The 21,858-nt window shown below is 38.2% G+C and overlaps 1 protein-coding gene across 4 annotated transcripts in view; it reads left to right on the top strand.

The window, feature by feature from the left end:
• Positions 1-3,236: 3,236 nt before the first annotated feature.
• The window catches only part of Ptbp2 (polypyrimidine tract binding protein 2), a 62,888-nt gene continuing 44,266 nt past the window's right edge, over positions 3,237-21,858 (top strand). For 2 of the 4 annotated variants that reach the window (XM_038311051.1, XM_038311050.1), the window contains exons 1-2: positions 3,237-3,348; positions 4,907-4,937. In XM_038311051.1, the coding sequence (XP_038166979.1) occupies positions 3,341-3,348; positions 4,907-4,937 (39 nt within the window). In that variant the 5' untranslated portion in view covers positions 3,237-3,340. The remainder of the gene's footprint in view (positions 3,349-4,906; positions 4,938-21,858) is intronic. The other 2 variants (XM_038311053.1, XM_038311052.1) reach the window with 1 other exon arrangement.

The raw sequence follows: 21,858 nt of genomic DNA, 5'->3' as shown, positions 1-21,858 counted from the left end.
AGACACTTCATCTTTTTATAGCCTTATTCTGTTAGGAGTCCATAAAATGAAGAGAATCCTGTCAGAAATTACAAAGGTTGGCCACCCTCTACTGTTGAGATTAATAATCCAGGCCACAGTTAACCCATAAAATCCAACAGATTGAGATTTGGGTGGGACTTTATAGATTCACCTGTGACATTTCCCTTGGTTTATGCATTGGCACACTAGTTTCATTAGTGACACGTTTAACCTTTGTGAAGAATGTCCATACAGATATATCTATATGGACATGGGCTGATGAAAAAATTCTAAAAGCCAAACATATGACCTGTTCCTTCTCCAGAGAACAGACCAGTAAGAATATTAAGAACAATAATCAGGGTGACAGTAGCATTTACTGAAGCCAGTCAAACCATTTGGGCTTCACAGCCACTGAGGATGATGACATCACCTTTATTCTCATTTCCTCGAAAGAATTCTTCATCCCTGGGTTATAATGAACATGTCTAATGTCACATAGCTAATAAATGGAACATCTTAAATGTGAAGCCAGGCTTTCATGGGTATGTTCTTGTGGTATATATAGCACATAGTGAATATAATCTTATCCCACCACCAAGAGCCTATAATTGCAGATGGCACCAAACTCCGCCTCTGTTATTTCTTTCTTGTCCATCCATCTTCTTTATACAACTTATGATAAGTTAACTTCACACTGCTAATAAATTAGACACAACCAGAGATTAACAATAACTAATAAAAACAGAGGAATGCAAGAACATACCAATGAAAGCCAGGGGAATGTGGTTTTTTTGATGGTGTCTTAGAATATCTTGTTGCATTTCCACCTGCAAGGAAGCATTTCCCAACTTCTTGGCATCTGTGAACTGCCAGGATGACTAGCCTTGTGTTTTCAGACCACTGTTGAGTAAAATAAGAAGCTCTTGCACACATAAACCCTGAGGTACTAGGACAGTTAAACTGATGAGAGATACCTGTCCAGTGACTGACTGGCTGGAAGATAGCATACACAGCCTCGATACACTGGACGTGGAGATGATTCAGGTCCTGACTGGACAGAGAGGAGATTTCATTATGCTTTATTTGAATGGTGCATAATTTACAACTTCTAAACCATTTCTTCCTGGAATTTGCACCAAATATTTCCAACCAAGGTTTACCACTGAACAAATGGCTGAAACTGAGACCTCAGGCAGATGTCCAAGGGAGCCTACTGCTATGTGTTGATGCATACTATCATCGCCAACTTACAATATATTTAATATATTTAAAAAACACTCTTATTTCCTCCCCCCCTTTTTTGCTGTTGTTGTTGTTTGTTTTTTGGTTTTTCGAGACAGGGTTCCTCTGTTTAACAGTCCTAGCTGTCCTGGAACTCGCTATGTAGACCAGGCTGGCCTCAAACTCACTGAGATCCGCCTGCCTCTGCCTCCCAAGTGCTGGGATCAAAGGGGCACACCACCACGGCCTGTCTACACTTTCTTTACTACACTTTAAAATCTAGTACTTGATGTATGTTAACTTGTGAACTACCACTTGTGAACTACCTCAAATATTTTCTACGAAGTACTGATTTAAATAAGCCAGCACATTGATTACATTGAATGTTTGCTCTCCTACTTTACTAGGAAGAAAAACAAAGAATGTATTTCAACAAACACTTGACACTTGACAGAGAAATTCTGTCCCTCATCACACAGTTTGTCTTCCCCAAGATAAAGCAAGAACCAATTAATCAATATTGATTGAACCGATGTGAGATATAAAGAAAATGAATGCTGCATTCCCCTCACCCCTTTGGGAGCATACAAATTTAATTGTTGAGTGAAACCACATGAACAAAACCACAACACATGAAAAACTATTACTAATGGAAATTATGATGCGTCCTACAATAGTGTAGTCAAAAGAAAGGCATTAAGGAAATTAGATTTTTAAAAACAATTGACAGTCCCTGAGGCAAATCAAGAATATTTGACCATGTGGTAGCTTTGAAAAGTTATTATAGCACCAGAGTGTGCGTGTGTGTGTTGTTTTTGCTTTTGAAATAGGCTTTCACTAAGCTGCCTCATCCTCTAGAGTAGATGGGGCCTGGTTCTGATGTATTATTTTTAAAAGTCTATCCACAACCTACCCTTTAGTGAAGTGAAATTCCAGCAGGTAAGGTAAGCGGTTTTCCTGAAGGAGACATGGGCAGATCTAGCGGGGACATTGAGAACAACTGGAGAAACAAGGTTGGTTGAGTGTTGAAAAGTAGGTAGTGACAAACGAACGCAAGAGGGTGCTGGCATTAGTGTCACCCAGGGAGCATTCTCCCAAACCAAAACCTTGTTGATGCTATGCTACAGATACATTAAAGGAAATCGGAAAAGGTGCACTATACTATTAAATTTGAGGCCTTGAGTCCTATGGGAAAAAGAGCGACTTTGTCTAGGCCATTTTAACATTTTCACCCTCTCTGACCAACGCTAACTCAATTGTCTTCACCCCCATTCTCATTTTTTCCATATCCCCAAGAGTGTTGGAATGTACAAACACTGACACCTCACTCAGCGTATGACCATTCCCATTTAGGGAACTGGGAGATACGTGTTTTTTTTTTTTGTTTGTTTTATTTATTGATTTTTAACAGATGCACAGTAATTACTAACCGAAATGAGGATCACGTTTTCATCCACTTGGCCGGGTTGACTCCAGGTTTGGAAGCAAACGCCAATCTGATGAGCTCTCCTCGTTTAGAAATATTGTTTTTACTAAGCAGTGGGTCTTGTTCAGTGGGGTAAAACTTTGGAGGACGGACGATCTACACGCACCGTAGAGGATGCAATTGTTAAGTATTTTCCCTGGGGCTGAGAGGGTGAAGAGGGTCACCAGGCTGGGGCTGCCATTGACCTGTGTGGGTGGAAGGAACCCAGCTCGGGGTTGTAAGGGAAAAGTGGAGGCTGCCTGAGAGCAATCCCGCAGCCCGGGCCAGCCTGAGGCATAAGGGTGCGTGCAGGCTGGAGGCTGTCCTACTCACGCCGCCCACAGAAGGGAACCCAGGACGCCCAGCCAGCCACTGCAGCAGGTACGTCGCAGAGGGCGGGAGCAGGCGCGCGGGCAGGCGGAGGCAGCCAACGGCGGAGGCGCCCACTCCCCCCGGTCCCTGTGCCCCGCCGCTCGTCTCCCGCCGCCGGGCGCCCGAGCGCTCGGCTCTTTCCGCCGCCGCGCGCTGCCCCGTGCGCTCTGGCACCTTCGGCAATTTCCGTCGGGCCCTGGCCGCCATTTTCTCGCCGCTTGTGTGGCTCGCTGGCTGCGTGGCTCGGTTCTTGGGAGCGAAGCTTTGTCCGGTTCGGCAATGGACGGGTAGGTACCGGGGCCCGTGAAGAGATGGGGGAGGGAGAGGAGGGTGTCCGGGCCGCGGCTGGGATCCTGGTCGGGTCGGGGAGCGGGGCTCGGGCGGCCCCTCCCAGGCCGCGCCGCCGTTACCCAACCCCCGCCCCATCACACACACCCCTCCCCGGGCTTCCCTCAGCGGCTCGGGCGGCGAGCGCGAACCGCAGCCGGGCCCGGGAGGCCGGGGAGGCCTCTGGGCTTCTGCGGGGACGCGGTGGGGGCCGGGCGGCGGGGGATGGGGCGGGAAGCCCGGTGCGGCCCTGCCCCCTCGGGTGCCATGTCGACGCCGCGGGGGGACCCGAACCCTGGGGTGGCGGCGGTGGCGGCGGCCGCGCGAGCGCGACTTGGGAACGCCGGGGGGGAGGCCTGTGCGGAAGCCCGTAGCCCGAGGCCCGCCATCCCCGGCCTCGCCCGAACCACCGCAGCGGGAGAGCCTAATGGGAGCCGCGGGGAAAGGGAGGGCGCGTGGCGGCGGGAGGGAGGAGGGCACATGTCACACTCCTTTGTTTTCATCCGAGTCTGGGAGCGGGGGCGGGAGGCCATCGAGATGCCTTTACAACAACAACAACAACAAAAAATGTGAAGGCTGGGCCCACAGGGCCCAGAAATTAAACCATAAACAAAACAAAACACCGTGAAGTGTTTGAGGTAGCATCAATCACATGGGCAAAGGCCACCGAGCCGAGGCAGAGACAAGAACAGATATTCCACACAGGTTTTTTTTTTTTTTTCTTCTTCCCTTTAAAGCTACTTTGGTTAGTTTCTGGGGGGAAAAACTTAAACGAAAGCCCAATCAAATATGGAAGAGTCGTGATGCATCTTTGCGAGCCTGGGCGTGAAGATAGGATGCAGAGTGAGGAGAGAGCTGTGAGAAAAGATGAGGACCAGAGTCGCGCCCCTGCTAAGACCACATCTCTAAGGACTCAGTTCAACTCATTGTTAAGAGAAGGGGGCATAGGTTTGGATAAAAATATGACCCTACTCACGGCTCATTTAGGGGGAAGGGGGTTTAAAAGAAACTCAGGTAACATGAACAGGAAAATGAGGGTCAGGAATTGAAGAATCTAAAGTCAAATCTGAGTTTCTTAAGTTGGTTACCAATCTAGCGTTTTCTAATTTTTTTAAAAAAGATAATGGAAAGTAACAACAAACATTAGAAATCGTGCCACAGATTACCTTAATGGGGTATAATTTCCCACATGAAATGTAAATTCAGACATGGTTTGAAGTCCCACCAAACAATTGGTGGCAAAACTTGAGCAGAAATTCGTGTTTTCCCGTTCCCAGCTTCTGTCTAGATTACCAAAGAACTTGAGTTATGCTGCTTACGTCTGTATTCAAGCACTGTAGGAATGGCAGTGTTCTGGATTTTTATCTAGCTTTAAAAAATAATCACTGAGCATCTCTCTTTGTTTTCTAACTTGATTGCCAGTGTCTGGAGGATTTATGAAAGACCTTGAAAGTTTTAAAGTTAAGCAGTGGCCGTGAGAAGAATGAGAGGTTGACCCTTTTCTTTTTTCCTTTACAGAATTGTCACTGAGGTTGCTGTTGGTGTGAAGGTAGGAGATGGTGTTTGGAAGTGAAGTGGAAACTAGACATTTCGAATATACTATCATTACAAAGAATTGAGAATTTCAGTTAGCTTTGACAACAAAACCCAGTTGAAATAGTTTCCTTTAATTTGTAAAGTCAGTCTATAGACAACTATGCAGTTGGATATTATAAATGACTGTAGGCTTTCATAATAAGTTTTTTTTTGAATTCTTTAAGTAGTGTTAACTTTGTTAGTTTAAAATAGTTTGACTCTGATTAAAGTGAAATGTGCATGTTAGCGATGAATCCAGTTGGAAATTGGTTGCCCTGACGCCAAAAAAGAAGAGTTGCACAAGTACTTTCAGCTGTCCTGTCTGTATTAGGTTTGTACTCGCTTCTTGGGTAGGAAAAATGCTCAACCCTTACAGTTGACTCCATGCTTGCTTACCATCTGGCCCTTCCTGGAAGACAGAGATTTTGTCTTGGTGTATTACAGACTTGTTTGCAAGTCTGTCTGCCCTGTTAGGGCATCATTTCTCCTCCCTCTCAACCATATTATAAGCATAAATATAAAACCCCTCATATATAAGTACCTGTAGGAGAACTGTTGATATTCCTGATTTACTGAGGTTGACCCTCAATATTTTTCTTGGATCTTAAAAAAATTGAATTTTTGATGGCTTAATTTTCATAACAGACTAGTAGATGTTACTGTGGTTTCAGTTATTTCTTGAATTCACATTGTATGGAACACTTAGTTTTATTGTCAGTCATTTTCCAAGTTGAGATAGCTAAGAGCTTTGCAGTCAGTAATAGCTCAAGAGGACAGTGTGTTGATGTTGTAGTTTTTATCCAAATAGATGATTCTGTGAATTTCGTAAAAGAATAAATGATACACGGTATTTTGTAAAAGTTACTATAAGTTTATGGTCTGTTATTAGCAGTTAAGTTTACACACAAAACCTCATTAGTAGTCAGGAAAAAAGGGAGGAGATTTAGGCTAGACTGCCTGGATAGGATATGCTGGCTTTACCAGTTTTTAAGTATTCGAGTTTAAGGAGAAACTATTAGAAATGTCACTAAAAATACTACCCATTTTAAAAGGTTATTTTATATAAAAGTTTGCAAAGTTAAAACTAATATATACTTTTCTAGAACATTGGTTAAATAAATATTTCAGTATATGATCTAATTGCCTGTATTTAAAGTATGCATTGTTTTGCTTATACACACATGTGAAGCCACCACTACAGTCGAGGTAGAAACTTCTGTTACTGCTAGAAATGCCATCCTGCCCCTTTGTAGTCTGTCCTCTCTACTCTCCCACAGAAGCCAGGGAATCTGCTGGCATTCCAGAGTCATTTGCCTTTCTAGAACTTTAAACAAATGGGATCCAAAGGGGAGGTCTTCTGGCCTATTACACGCAACAGAAAATTTTAAGTTATTTACACGTGTGTATTGATTGTTCCCTTCCCACCCTTTCCTTAGTATTATACTTCCTGGTAATTAAAAACTCTGGTGGGCATTTGTGTTTGGGGGTATTAAAAGGTTGCTGTGAACATTTCTGTACATTTTTGTGTAGACATATGCTTTTATTTCTCTTGGGGCCCATTGTTAAGAATGGCTGAATCATATGTTTGGCATATGCTTAACTAATTGAGAAACTGCAGTCTCTTTTCCACAGTGGTTGGACCATCTTGCCATCAACAGGGTATGAAAACTTCAGTTCCTCCAGAGACTTCTCAGTGCTTTTTAGTGTTTAGTGGCTGTGAAGTGATAATTTAATTGTGGTTTTAATTTACTTCCTGTGTGGAATCTCTTATGAGCATTTTTAGTGTCCCTTTTGCCAGCTGTTGTTGATTCCTCTTCTTCTTCCTCTTGGTTTTTTGAGACAAAGTTTTACTATGTGCACCAGGCTGGCCTCCCAACTAGACTAGAGATCTGCCTGACTCTGCTTTCTTGCCTCCTGAGTGCTGAGATTAAAAGGCTTGCATTACCGTGACTGGTGTATTGTAGTCAGGGTTCTAGTCTAGAGGAATAGAACTGATTGAATGCATCAGTCTTTATCATTCTTTCTCATCCATGTGTGTGTACACAGACTCACACACATGTAATTTATTAGGATAGTTTATAGGTTGTTGACTTAGTGTTTCTATTGCTGTGAAGAGACACCATGACCATGGCAACTCTTACAAAAGAAAGCATTTAATTGGGGCTGGCTTACAGGTTAAGATGTTTAGTTCATTATCATCATGGTGGAACAGTGTGGCCTGCAGGCAGTCATGGTGCTAGAGAAGGAGCTGAGAGTTCTGCATCTGGATTGGCAGGCATTAGAAAGAGAGAGACACACTCTGGGCCTGGCTTAAGTGCCTGAAACTTTAAAGCCTGCCTCCAGTGGCCTCCATCAGGGCCACTCCTTCTCCAATAAATAATGCCACTCATCAGCCTGTGGGGACAATTTTCATTCAAACTACCACAGTTGTGGTTCAGCTAATCTAACAGTGGCAGTGTCCTAGTGGAAAATCCAAGAAACCAATGGTTGTTCGGTTCACCAGGCTGGCTTTCCCAGCTGGTCTTGTGTAAATTTGTGAATCCTGAAGAAGCAGGTGCTAATATCAGTGAAGGAATGCCTCCAGGATATATGAACTTGCCATTGGGATTGAGGGCAAGCAGACAAAAAGCAAAAGCTGCTTTCCTCCATGTCCTTCAGATAGGCTGCCACCAGAAAGTGGGTCTTTCACCTCCAATGAACTAACCAAGAAAAGTCCCTTAGAGTGTGGCCAGCAGCTTGGGTGTTGGTTAATTTCAGGTGTAGTCAAGTTGACAACTAATAGCTATCACACCTGACTTGTATCTGTTGAAGTCTTTTGTTCATATTTTACTTTTGGATTTTGACAGGCTTCACTCTGGACAAGTTCTTTATTAATAGCCTGTACAATTTTTTCCATCTCGTTGCAATCTTTGCACAATGCTTTGAAAAGTAGTAGCTATGGTGAGCTCCATTGTAGTTCATCAACTTTTTCATTTATGGATGGTGCAGTTTGTCCTATCTAAGCCTTTTCTAACCTAAAGTAAAATGACTTCTTTGTTTTCTAAGAGTTTTCATTTTAGTTTACTACTTAAATCTTATCTGCGTTTGGGATGAATTTTTTTTAAGTGCCTTTCTATATTTGTTACAATAAAACAAAACAAAACCCTAGAAGAAGTAGGGGAAAAGATGGTGAAGAAAAGATAGACTACAACATGAGAATCAGGAAGAAGGGAGAAAAAGTCAAGAGCCCCACAAATCAGACTTTTTAAAAAGGATACAAAGCATGGATTGAAAGTTTTGATTTATATGTGGACATCAGTTTTTCCAGCACATTTGCTAAAAATAATGTTTTCTTTATTCATTAACCTTGTTGCTTTGTCAGAAACAAGTTGCCTTACAAAAAGTTGCCTGTATGCTGGCACATGCCTTTAATCCCAGTACTTGGGAGGCAGAGGCAGGCAGATCTCACTGAGTCCCAAGCCAACCTTGTCTGTAAAATGAGTTCCAGGACAGCCAGGACTGTTACACAGAGAAACCCTGTCTTGAAAAACAAAACAACAGCAACAACAAAATATTTGCCTATATATGGTTTTATTTTTATACTCTTTTCTGTTGACCGGTTTTTATCTATCTAGTTGCCAAAAGCATACTGTTGTAATTACTAGTTACATACATACTGACTCTTAAAATCAAGTTGCCTTGATTTGCCAACTTTGTTCTTTTTCAAAGTTGTTCTTGCCCCTGACTCAAAGAAAGCATGCTAGAATTTTGACTTGAATGTGTTAAGTAATTTGAGGAAAACTGATAATTTAATACTGAATTTCCCTGCAAGTGACAAAATACAGTTTTTTCATTCACAGAGACCTTTTAATTTTTTTGCATTGTTCTTTATTATTTCACTGTAAAGTTTTATACATTATTAATTTTTGGGGGGAGATTGGATTCATCCCTAAGTATTCACAGCTTCTGTTGTTATAAATTATTAGTTCTAAATCTGTGGGCCATGACCCCAGGGGTCACCTAAGATTATTCAAAACAGAGATATTAGTATTCATGACAGCAAAATTATGAAGTAGCAATGAAAATAGTTTTAGTAATTTAATCTACCTTGTAAATCTGATGTGTTTGTTTTAGATTCTAACAGAATTTTTACATTTACCTTTGATATCCAGTTGTACTTAGACAGTTTTCCCTCTTGGCTGTTTGGGTACCATTTTTTCTTTCCTTGCCTATGACAGCCAGTAAGTATTAAGTTGGTAAGAGTTGTCAGGTTTACTGTGTTCTTCCCAAATTATGAATTGTAAGTTGTACAGAACAATCAGTGGAAGGAAGTCATTGCAAAGTGAAGCTCTGTAGGTCTCGGGTTTGTTTTCTCTATGAAGAACTTTTAAGCTGCATAATTTAATAGAGTAGGGCTATTTAGGCTACCTATTTCTTCTTGGGTAACTGTTATAGTTTGATCTTCTGTAGATTTGGTAAATGTATTTGGATAGAGTTGTTCGTTGGACTCTGTTACACTTTATATTGTTTCCTTCTTTTTGAGGTAAGGTCTTACTGTTATTTTGGTTGGTCTAAATTGCTGTGTAGACCAGACCTGTCTTAAGGTCACAGAGCTGCCACCTAATGAGGCTGGGTTAGAGTTGTGGTCCACTGTGCTCCAGTCCCACCACTGTACTTTTTGATAGTTTAGTACAGTGGTTCTCAACCTGTGAGTTAGGGCCCCTTTGGGGGGTTTTCACAGAGGTCACCTAAGACCATTGGAAAACACAGATATTTACATTATGATTCATAAGTAGCAAAATTACTGTTATGAAGTAGCAACGAAATAATTTTATGATTGGGGTCACCACAACATGATGAAGTGTATTAAAGTATCGCATTAATAGGAAGGTTGAGAACCACTGGTTTAGAACCTGTAATCACTTGAGCGCTCTGCTTTCTAATACTGGTTATTCATGTTTTGTTCTACTTTGTTTTTATTGTCGATTATTAATGTTTTCGAAGTGGTCAACTTCATGAAGTTTTCGTCACGTTTTTGTCCTTTTCATTGATTATTTTTTCCCTTCTGCCTTTGTCTCATATTAACTTATACTTTTCCTTCTTTTTTATTGAAAGAGGTTCTGTGTAGCCCTGGCTGTCTCAATTCACTATGTAGACCAGGCTGGCCTAGAACTCACAGTCATGCCTGCTCCCTCCACCCCTCGCCTCTTTGGTTCATCAAATCCTGGGATTAAAGGCATGTGCTTCTTCTACCAGGTGGTTTTATTTGCTTCTCAATTTCTGTGACTGAATTCCATGACTGAAAAAAGCATCTTGGGGATGTTTACAAGTTATAATCTCTGCCAGGGCCGGAGCTCAAGACAGGAACTGAAGCAGAGACGATGCAGAAGTACTGCTTACTGTCTGGTTTCCCATTGCTTGCTGTCAGCTTTCTGTTACATTCTGTGACCACCTTTTTAGATGTGCCACCACCCACATTGAAGCTGGGCCCTTCAATGTCAATCATCAAAGAAAAAGCCCCATTGATTTGCTCATAGGCCAGTCAGATAGAGCAGTTCTTCAGTTAAAGCTCCCCCTACTTGGTGTCTCTGGTTTGTGTCAAATTGACAAAACCTTAACACACACAAACCTTTTCTAAACGTGGTTTTGCTGCTTTATATCTTTCTTAGTGATGCTTTTATGGCGTCCTCTTAAGTTTTCATTGTTGCTTTTCATTGAATTATCTTAGTTTTTCATTTGTTTGTAGCTACTTAATACAGCAACTTTGGATGCAGACTTGCATGGCCAGATTCTTAGAAGTTGTTTTTTAGTGAGTTAACTAAAAATCAAGATGTAATTATACCTGGAGTGCTAGTGCTGATAGTGTTGTTTAAAGTAGCTTAATTTTTTTTGATAAAATTGGATTTGTCTTTAAAAATATTATCAATTACATATTCCTAACTCAAAAGTTTAGGTTCTACTATGAGTATTGAACTCCTCATGATTGGCCTCTTTAATGAGTTATTAAATAATGCTAAGCATATATTTTTTGATAATAGTTGAATATAATTGATTTTTAATAAGGTATGTGTTTCAAAAAGTTGTTTGCTTATTTTTTAGATTTTGATTATTTTAATGTAATGCCATAGTGTATACTTTATGCTAGAATTTTTTTCTTAAAATTTCAATTTATTGCATAATTTCTATTAAATGACAGCTCTGTTGAGTATAAGCTTTTAAAATAGTTTGATTGTTCTTCTGTTATTAAGTGTGCATATTAAGTAGTAGATAACTCGGTTAATACTTAATGATTGTGGAAGTGTCTTGAGCTTTAATATGTTTATAGTCCATGAACGATTTAGCATTAAAAAGATAAATACTAATTTTATTTCACTACATTCCTATTTGTTAAAGATCCAAAAGATTAGTCTTTAGATGGATTACATCTCCTGGGAAACTGTTGATGGTTTTAAGTAAGTGCCATATTGATAGAATCCCAGTATGCTCCCAGGAAATCGTAAGCTGTTCTTTGTAGTAGATGGGTTGAGAGACAGGAAGAACACAGAGCAGTACACATTGAAGTAGTGACAAATCCGTGTCGATGGGCAGAAATTCAGTTTTAGCATTAAGTTTAATAGTTTTCGTGATTTTTTTTTTTTTCTGTAAAAGTACTTACTGATCAATAGACGTTCCTTTCAGTCTAGGAAAACAAAGTGAATCAAAACATAAAGGAATATTCTTGGTGATAAGCATACACACATTTGTTAAATGCCCCTTATTTTAATAAAAAATATCGGCATTCCCCCTACCCCCAAACTCGATGTCAGTCTCTGTGTACACTACCACCCACCCAGTTCATCGAAAGTGCAGAGAACAGAATACAGCAATTGAATGCAGGCTCTGTGCAGTTCTGTAAATCCTGTAAGTGCGCATCAGTTCTCTGTAGCAGATGAGATGTAATAATTAAAAAAAAGATGGAGAACTTCTGGGTAAAAAGATGTTTTAAGAGGTAATATCAACTCGTTCACTGTGACTTTTGTTACTTTCTGGTCCTTCTTCCCACTTAATAAACCTTATGAAGTAGGATAATGTAGAAGGGAACGGTGCGGGGCTGTGTCCTGCCACCCGGCTAGCTTTACCCAAAATAATTACACGGAAACTGTATTCTTTTAAACACTGCCTGGCCCATTATCTGTAGCCTCTTATTGGTTAATTCTCACATCTTCCTTTAACCCATATTTAGTAATCCGTGTAGCACCACGAGGTGTGGCTTACCAGGAGAGATCTTAACCTGCGTCCATCTCAGAGAGGAGAAGCATGGCGACTCACTATGGCGACTGCCTGAAGCGTCTGCCTCACTGCCTTCTACCCAGCATTCTGTTCTGTCTACTCCGCCTACCTAATTTTCTGTTCTCTTAAAGGGCAAAGGCAGTTTCTTTATTAATAATGAAAGTAACACATAGACATTCCTCCATCAGGATAATACTTAAGAAAAGTTACAAATTGTAACACAGATTTAACTTTGACAATACAAGGCAATTACAAACTTTTGGATGTCCCAATAGGTTTTATAGCTATTGGTTGGTTTTTGAGAGTTCATGTTTTGAAAGGAAAACACTGAAACATTTTCTTAGGAAATATCATAAGTATATGGAAGTTGTCACAGTAACTGGAGAAAAGTTGGTTGTGCTGAGTTTCATACTTTAGCTATGGGTTGAAGATTCCTATAGTTTCTGATGTTATCATTAAAATAACAAACTTACAGGAGAAACTGCTTGCTCAGAACTTTTTAAGAATGCTGTTAAAATTTTGCCACACAAATAGACCCTATTTTGTCTATATTAAATTGATCTTGAATTCTTTCGTAGTTTTCTTTAAAAATACATCAAAAGTGAAGAATAATCTATTGATTACATTGACACCATTCTTTTTATACAGTAAAATTTACAGTAACTTAATATCATGGGTAGTTTTCCATTGATATTAAGGACAAAAAAGCCAACATGTTGATTAATGTCGCTTTAATCAATAAATCTCTTTTTCTAACACCACCTTATAACTTGTTAGAGAATGAGTCACCTGAACAATTTCTACTCTTCAGTATTCTGCTGATTATATACAGATGGTTTCATCTGTTCCTTGTGTTTTCTGTATTGATTGTGAATATATAAATTAGATGAGACTTGATCAAATACAATATGATCCTTATCATTTTTATCATTAACATTTATCAATAGGGTAAGGTGTTATATACTCGTTACAGAATGCTCCTATCATTTCACATTTAGTAATATGTAATTTTATTGGTATAGTGAAAGTAATATATTTTTCTTTTTCATTTATAAAATGTTGACTGAGGTTTCTGTCCCACCTAGTCCTGCAGCCATTAAGTTCCAAAGAATCACACAGAGGTCTACATTAATTATAAACTTATTGGCCTATTAGCTCAGGCTTCTTATTAACTCTTATATTAGCCCATAATTCTTGTCTGTGCTAGCCACGTGGCTTGGTACCTTTTTCAGTGAGGCAGTCACATCTTGCTTGCTCTGTGTCTGGCTTCTTCTGTGACTAGGTGACAATTACAGTCTGAAACTTCCCTTTTCCCAGAATTCTCGTTGCCCTGCCTTTACTTCCTGCCTGGCTACTGTCCCATCAGTGTCTATTTAAAATTAAGTGACAGGGTACAGCAGTAAAAATTCCTTTAAGAACTTTGCCCATGAACTTTTAGCCACACACCATTTTAAAACTGGAAGTAGGCTGGATTTAATTCTTGGATAATCTCATAGATGTATAAAATGCATCATAGTTGTTCTCATTCCCATTTTCTTCTCATTCCCTCTTACCTTCCCTCTTCTGCTGTAACCCTCCTTTTATTTTTTGGGTGTGTGTGTGTGTATGTAACCCACTGGTTTACCTGGGATTTCTTGAATGAGCCTGGGTGGGAGGTTATTTACTGGAGTATGGACAATTTTTCAGTGCCTATACCACTGAAGAAACTGAGTCCTCTCCCAGCAACCATTAACTGCCAATACTCCCTTGGGGAGGGAGGAATTGGGTCTCATAAGCTTCTCCTCCATTCCAGTTTTTCTGATGATTGACCTCCAGTATAGTTAGTGTGAGTTCCTTCTCTTTATTTGTTACTACCATTATGAAATCAGGCATTTTAATGTTAATCTTCTAGTCCATTGTGGCGACTATTTTTAAAATGCTATTGTAAATGGTGTGTTGGTGGCGTGTGCTTTAATCCCAACACTCGGGAGGCAGAGGCAGGTGGATCTCTGAGTTTGAGGCCAGTCTTGTCTACAAGAGCTAGCCAGGACAGCTAGGGACTGTTAACACAGAGAAACCCTGTCTCAAAAAATAAAAAAAAAAAGTAAAAGAAAAAAAAGAAATGCTATTACATCTTGAGCAGGTGGAGCTTCAAATACCAGTAACTTTGATAATGTGGTTGAAAATCTGTTTTAAAATTTACCATGCTTTAAAAAAGTCTCTGTGTCCAAGATGTGGAAAATGTTCTTTAGAAACTGCAATAGTGTGTGTGGAGGGGAGACAAGGGGATATTTGCTTTAAGATTGTTACTTCTTCAGTGGACAGTTAGTACTTTTTGATAGAAAAATATTATGGTCTCTTATTTTCTTGTTTGTATTTAAAAGTTATAGTTTTTTCTTATTTGATTTTTTTTAGATTTATTTATGTGTGTCAGTGTTGTACTCAGATGTATTTCTGTGTATCGTGTGCTCGTATCCTCGAACTGGAATTATGGACAGTTGTGAACTGACCCTTGTGCTGGAAATCAAACCCCAGACCTCTACCAAAAAATGTGCTCTTAAACACTGTGCCTTTACTCCAGCCCCCTGATTTATGGTTGTATCTTTTTCCCTGAAAAACTTCGTTTGCTAATACTAACCTTGGTATACCACACGTAGCACTTTAAAAAACAGTAGCTTTTTAAAAGTTTTTTAAAGCAATATTATATTGTACTACACATTTAATATAATTTATTATTTTTGTAGTCATGTTTTGTCTCTGATACAAAAAGGCATAGTATAATCATTGAATTTTAAAGTTTATTGAAATTACTCTTTGTTCTACCACTACATTAATGGTAGATTTGTCTTTATTTGTAAAAATTTTTAAATTTTCTCTGAAAGAAGCTGTAAAGAAATGACCTCTGCAGCAACCTACATTCAGAGAAGCTTAGCTAGCCTACTGTGTTGTATTCCTTCTTACATATATTTTCATTAATTGTTTTATTCAACTCATCCATTATATTTGAGGTTATATATTCATTTTCTTTCCCACAATATGTAGAAAGTAGCACGGTGTGCATAATGTTTATATCTTGACATTTTACTAAATGATGTATATATCTCATAGTATCTCCTTAGAGGACATGTCTGTAATAAAGAAACATTCTCATTGCCTTCTGTTGTCTTTCACTGTTTCTACTCTTGCTAGTATAAAAAATTATTGTATTTCTTTAGAGTAGCTCCTGAATAAGAAGTGTTTGGTCAATGTGTAATACAAATACAGTTTTACTAGATATTCTAAATGTTTTTGTGTGGGGGGTTTGTTTGCTATCCAGAAATATGAATGCTAGTGTCTCATAGCAAAAACAGATCTTACAGTATGTGCCTGTAGCTTCAAGTGGGTGGTGGGGAAGGCAGTAGGATCCCATGGGTTTACTGGTTAGCCCATGTGGAATATAGGTGAACCCTAGGTCCCAGTCTCAGGAAAGGAAAAGTTAGAAGTATTGCTAGTCTCTCAGGAAAGGAAAAGTTAGAAGTATTGCTAGTCTTGTGGGTGAGAAAGTATTCAAATACAGAATTAATTTGGATTTGTTTTACCGTGAGGAAGATTAAACAGATTTTCTACTTCCTATGCCAAAAACTTCCAAGTTTTTAAGTTCGTGTTTGAAGTTTAGATTTCCTTTATGATTCATTTAAAATCTATTTCAAAATTTTATCTGGTTAAACCAGTTGAACTTGACTGCATTTTTCTTTTTCACTATGCTTTTCATTAAAAATATCTTACTGTGTTTGGCTAAATAGGGGATGTATTTTAGAATTCATATTACACTGGATTTCATGGGCATTTAAATCAGTATTAGGATGATGTTGAAGGAATGAAACAGATTTTCAGTCTACTGTTTTGAAGTTTTCCTTTGGCCAGAAAGAGTATAGTCTCATGTTTTCTTCCTTTGCATATTTCTGTTTTAAAAATATTGTGTATATATTGTCTTTAGAAAACAAATCTTAGACCTGGATTGATGAAGTTAAGAACACTTGCTTCTCTTCAGAGTACTCAAGTCTCCTTTCCAAAACTCTTGTCAGGCTATAACTCCAGCTCCAGGGATGTGTCCTGCTAGTATTACTTTAGGATGACTATAGTTATCCTAAAAGAGGGAACCTTAATTGAGATAAATGCCTCTATAAGGTCCAGTTGTAGGACATTTTTTAAGTGACTGATGGGGGAAAGGACTCAGCCCATGGCAGTGGTTCCAAACCTGAGCTGGTTGTCTTGGACTCTATAAGGAAGCAGGCAGAGCAAGCCATGAGTAAGCCAGTAAGCAGCACCCCTCCATGGCCATCCATCACCTTCTGCCTGCAGGTTTCTCCTCCCGTTTGAGGAACTAAGATAAGATTCAACATTTTTTTTCTATAACCTGTGGGCACCTGTGTACTTATGTGCCACAAATGCATGTAGATACCCATTAAATAATAAAAATAAATTTATAAATAAGTCTTATTTGGTGAGTAGGAGAAATGACCAGAGGCAAATTTTATGTAGTGTCAAGTTGTATCTGTTGCTTATGAAATAATTTTGTGACAGGTTTAAAAATACTTATTTATTTATGGGGGGCCACATATTTCAGGTTGTGCACGTGGTGTTCAGTGGACAGCTTCTGGGAATTTCTTACCTTCCACTTTGTTGAAGCAGTGTCTCTCTTGTTTCTATTTATTTCAGCCTAGCTGGCCTGGGAGTTTGAGGATCACTCCAGTCTAGAGCTTCCATCTTGCTGTAGCAGCACTGGGATTACAGATTAGGGGCTCCACACATCCATCTTTAATTATGGGTTCTGGGGATCTGAATTCTGGTCATCAGGCTTGTGCTATTAGCAGTTTTACCTGTGATCCCTATACCTGGCCTTGGATGATATGATGTCTTAATCTATAGTATTGATTGTAGTTTGTTCTGATTCCTTTTTCTTATTATTTGATTATTTCACAGAAGTGGCTTGTTGGGGTTATTAAAATGCATTGTTTTTATTCATTGTTTTCTTCCTGGAACCTTTAATATAATTAATTTGTGAGAATATAATTGGACCCTTATCTGCCACTTAAAAATATGAATGTTACCATATAGGTGTATGCCTGTATCAGCTTTTACTTCCCTCTGTATCTTAACATAGGTGTGCTCTAAAGATTTTCTTTACTCTTTCCAATATGATTTTTGTCATGTAAATGCAAAAGGTTAACATATGGTCTTCCATGTTCATTGGCTTATGTTCTGCCTGCAGGTAACCTTGGATTGAAAATACTACCTCCAAATTGTTTATGTGAAGACTTTCTTAATGTAAACAATGCATTATCTCTGCTGTTTACATTGTCTTATGTATTTTTTATCTATATTACATATTTTAAGTAATTTAGAGACTTAATATATATCTGGAAATGTGTACAGGTTGTAAGCAGTTATGCCACATCATACACAGGCTATGAGCATTTACCTGTTTGATCCCCCCTACGGATCCAAAAGCTAATTCTCCCAGATTCTTAGGAACTTAGGAACACGAGTGCACAAATGTAATTCATTTTATGAAAATAATGTGCTCATATGTTTTCTATAATTTGTCTTTTTTTCGGGGGTGGGGAGCAGGGTCTTACACTGTGGTCTAGGCTGGCTTAGAACGTACTATGTAGCCCAGATTGGCCTTCAACCTGTGCCTGTCCTGCAACAGCCCCATGGGTGCTGAGATTCCCAGTGTGAGCCATTACACCTGACTGTGGCTGTGACTTCTGTTTTCATTCAGTGATGATTTCCGTAATTAGCTAAATTATATGTGCAGTTGCATAATACTGTGGAGAGCTCTTCTGTGGAAATGTTCAAATTATCTCATTTGGTAGATATTTGTGATAAGGTTTATGAAGTTGAACAGTGCTGGTATATGTATGACTGTTTTTTGAAAAGTATGCACTGAGACTTGAGTATGTTAACTTTGCCCAGTAGTAGTAGACTATTTCCAGCGTTTCATTCCGATTTATGTCTCAGATTAACATAGAAGGGTTACATGTCAAGTTCTTACTGGTACTTTAAGTATGTAGTTTCTTAATTTCTGCTAGTCTGGTGTGTTGTGATTTTTTTTGTTTGTTACTGTTTTCTCCTGATTAATGAAGTGTACATTGTTTTTGGCTTTTATTTTTAATGTGGAGCTTCACATAAACTTTTCACTTTCAGTGTCAAATATATTTCATACACTTACTACTACCAAGAACAAAAAATTCATGACAGAATTAGAACTAGAAATAAAGTTGTTTTATATTTATCTTCTTTCATAACTCATATTCATTGCCTGCTTTCAGGCCTCCTTCATTCCCTTATGTTTAGGCTTTCTTCTCTATAGCATGTTACTTTAACCACATGTACATTTATTTACACATAAGCATGTATTAAATACATTTCACATATGGGAGAGAACATGCAGGTTTTTTTTTCCTTACTGAGATTGTGTGATCCTGCTTAATACTGTACATTTCAAGTCCATTTTTTTCTGCAGTTTTTTTTTAGTTTTTTTCTTTATAACTTAATATTCTCTTTTACTTGTAAATATTTGTTTTCATTATCCATTCGTCTGTTGATAGGTAGCTAGCTTAATCCCTATTTGTTATAGTGAACAAAGCAGCAGTAAACTGGGGGGGGGGGATTCTCTGGGTATATAATGAGAAGTGAAAGAGTTGGGTCATGTGGTAGTTCTTTGTTAACTGTGAGAAATCTCCAAACTGTTTTCTACACAATAGCTGTATTAGTTTGCACCCCTACTAAAAGGGAAAGGGAGAGATTTGGTGATGGTAGTAATTTTTACTGGTGTGAGGTGGTATTCAAAGTAGTTTTGTGTTTCTTTGGTTGTTAACGATATCGAATACTTTTAAAGATAGTTATTGGACATATTTATTTTTAACACTGTTCATTCTTTGTTATGTGTTGATTGGTTGTTTTTTATTTCCTTGTTATATAATTTCTGCACTTTGTAAATTCTATATATAGACACCTGTCTGATGTATAGTTGGTAAAGATTTTCTCCTATTTTGTGGGCTGCTAGTTCTGTATGCAAAAAAAAAAATAATCAAGTCTTCAAGTTTCTCTCCATTTTGGTATGCCTGTCAAAAGCCCCTGGTTGTGTGCCATTGCTTGAAATGTGTAGTTCCCACAGTTATCTTCTTGGGTTCACTTAATTTACTAAAGAAAAGGACTTAAAGCTTTATTAATGGTAAGGTGAAGAGGTGCTCAAGGTGAGGGAGAAGGGCTGTAGAACTTTTTTAGGTTTCCTGTGTCTGGGAATCTCTACATGCTAAACTTGGAAACTGGACTAGTCCTTTTAATATTTTCTGGAGGCTTCATTACATAGGCATGTTTGATCAAACCATTGACTGTTGATGATCAACTTAACCTTTTCCTCCTCCTCTCTTCATCCTTGGTCTTCCTCCAGTGACCAGCTGCTATCCTGAACCTGCCTTGAGCATTGCAACCATCAGTAGTCTCATTAGTATTATTTTTGTAAGGAATTTTATGCCAGAAAATGAAAATGAAGACCATATATGTGTATGATGTGCATATACATATATTTGCAATTTTATGTGAACTTTAATCATTTTTAATTACTTTAATAGTTTTTCCAGTGGGGATTTTGTGACTACATATTTCTGGTCTTTACTAGTGTTTCCTTTCCAATTTAGTTTCTTTGTAGGGATTCTTGAAATAAAAATAATTTTTTAAATAAGTTTCTGATGGTGTAAGAAAATGATTTCAACAAACCAGATTTCTTCCATCTTGCATTTATGATCCCTATGCTTTTTGTTCTTGGCTAATTGGGTCTGATATTGTGTAACTGCTAATTTTTCTTTTTTCTTGCTATTATTCCTGTAGGTTTATCTGTATTGTTAATAGTTCTTCAAATGTAACCTTTGGTTGTGATAGTTCTGTTTGGTGTGTCATTGTTCTGTGTATTTTTATGGGTAGTGTGATATGCTTTTCCAGCATTTCATGAGAGGCCAACACTCACACCTGTTCATCTTTTTTTGTTAAGGATAAGTAACATCATTTTCTTAAAGTCTAGTTTTTCTCTGGAACTTGATATTTTTTAATTTTTGCAGGTCATGATTTCTTAGGCTGGCATCTTTAGAGTAGAAAATGCTTGGCTAGAGGTCAGTCTTCCACTTAGTAGGGCCCATGGACTTCCCAACTTCCTCAACTTCTGCTTGTTACAATTGGCAGCCCTCAGAACTCCCTGCAGGAAGCAGTAGATGGTAGTTAGGTTCAATTATGATAAGCAGAAGACGATTTAATAACAGAAAAAAACCCATTCATACCTTTTAAATTAATGACAAATGACTTGCTTTTTTTTTTTTTTTTTTTTTTTGGTTTTTCAAGACAGGGTTTCCCTGTAGTTTCTAGAGCCTGTCCTGGAGCTAGCTCTTGTAGACCAGGCTGGCCTCGAACTCAGAGATCCGCCTGCCTCTGCCTCCCGAGTGCTGGGATTAAAGGCGTGCGCCACCACCACCCAGCATGACTTGCATTTTTTTAAAAAAAAAATCATATTCATTCCTCTGACAAAAACTTTCTTAATTCAATGATATAATTTTTTGAAATGATTATTTGTACTGTAATAGATGTCTTAGTTTTTCTAATCATACTTATTTACCAAGAGACATTCAAACTTATTTTTATATATAAATTTTTTAGTGGAGTGTAAAACAGGTTGACATTTTAGATGTTTTGGAGTTTTGGAGATTACAGATTACATATTAGAATAGGTTTTGATTCTGAATTTAAATATTACAAGTTTGATTTGTTCTTAACAGACACTACAGTGAAACAGCCATCACTTATCATTGTGTGATTTTTTTATAGCATCAAAGTTAAATGACTATGTTGCGAAGAGTTCATGTAAAATTCCATTAGTTAATGTAGTAATTTTAACATCAATATTGTAGAAAAGTTTCCACCATATAAAAAATTTAAAAAACTCAACAACTTTGCCATACGTTGTGAAGGTTTGTGGTAGGGAGAAGGAAGAGAGAAGCCTTCTGCATGCAATGAGTCAGTTAGAGGCTTTGAGTTGACTCAGAACAGGGATTTCCTACCCATCGCTTTGTAGTTACCATTTCGTAGAGTGGAAAGAAAGGATACAGTGATAATACACATCTGAAAGGATGTTGTGTTTTCTTTTGGAAACTAGGGTATTTATTTGTAAGGATGGTAGTGAATGCTTAGACATCACACTCTGACCCTTCTAAAGGGTTGTATGGCTTCTTTGGCTAAGTAAAACACTAAGACTTGCCCCTTTTATTTCCTCCCACCTTTTACTTTTAGAATCAGATATGGAATGATTTAGATAAGGGCTGAATTTATTTACTGTAGGAAACCCTATAGTTGGAAGCCAACTTTGTGTATATAACAATTTGATTTTGTCTTTTTATATTTTGTAATATAAAACTATTTTATACTTCATTATCTTGATTTTTTGTTCAACTTACTCTGATAAGTTCTTTAAGTCAGTCACTATTATTTAGTTATTTTAAATATTAGTGTCCATCTAGCAAATACATACATTTTTAAAATAGACAAAACAGTTGATTTATTTTCAATGTTAGTCTAGTAAGGTATATTTTTATAAAATTCAGATACTTTCAAATACCTAAAACATTGAGTAGTTTGAA

The sequence above is a fragment of the Arvicola amphibius genome, chromosome 14, assembly GCF_903992535.2.
Source record: "Arvicola amphibius chromosome 14, mArvAmp1.2, whole genome shotgun sequence".
Lineage (NCBI taxonomy): Eukaryota > Metazoa > Chordata > Mammalia > Rodentia > Cricetidae > Arvicola > Arvicola amphibius.
Note: the sequence above shows the minus strand (reverse complement) of the source record. Positions and strands in the feature narration are given on the sequence as shown.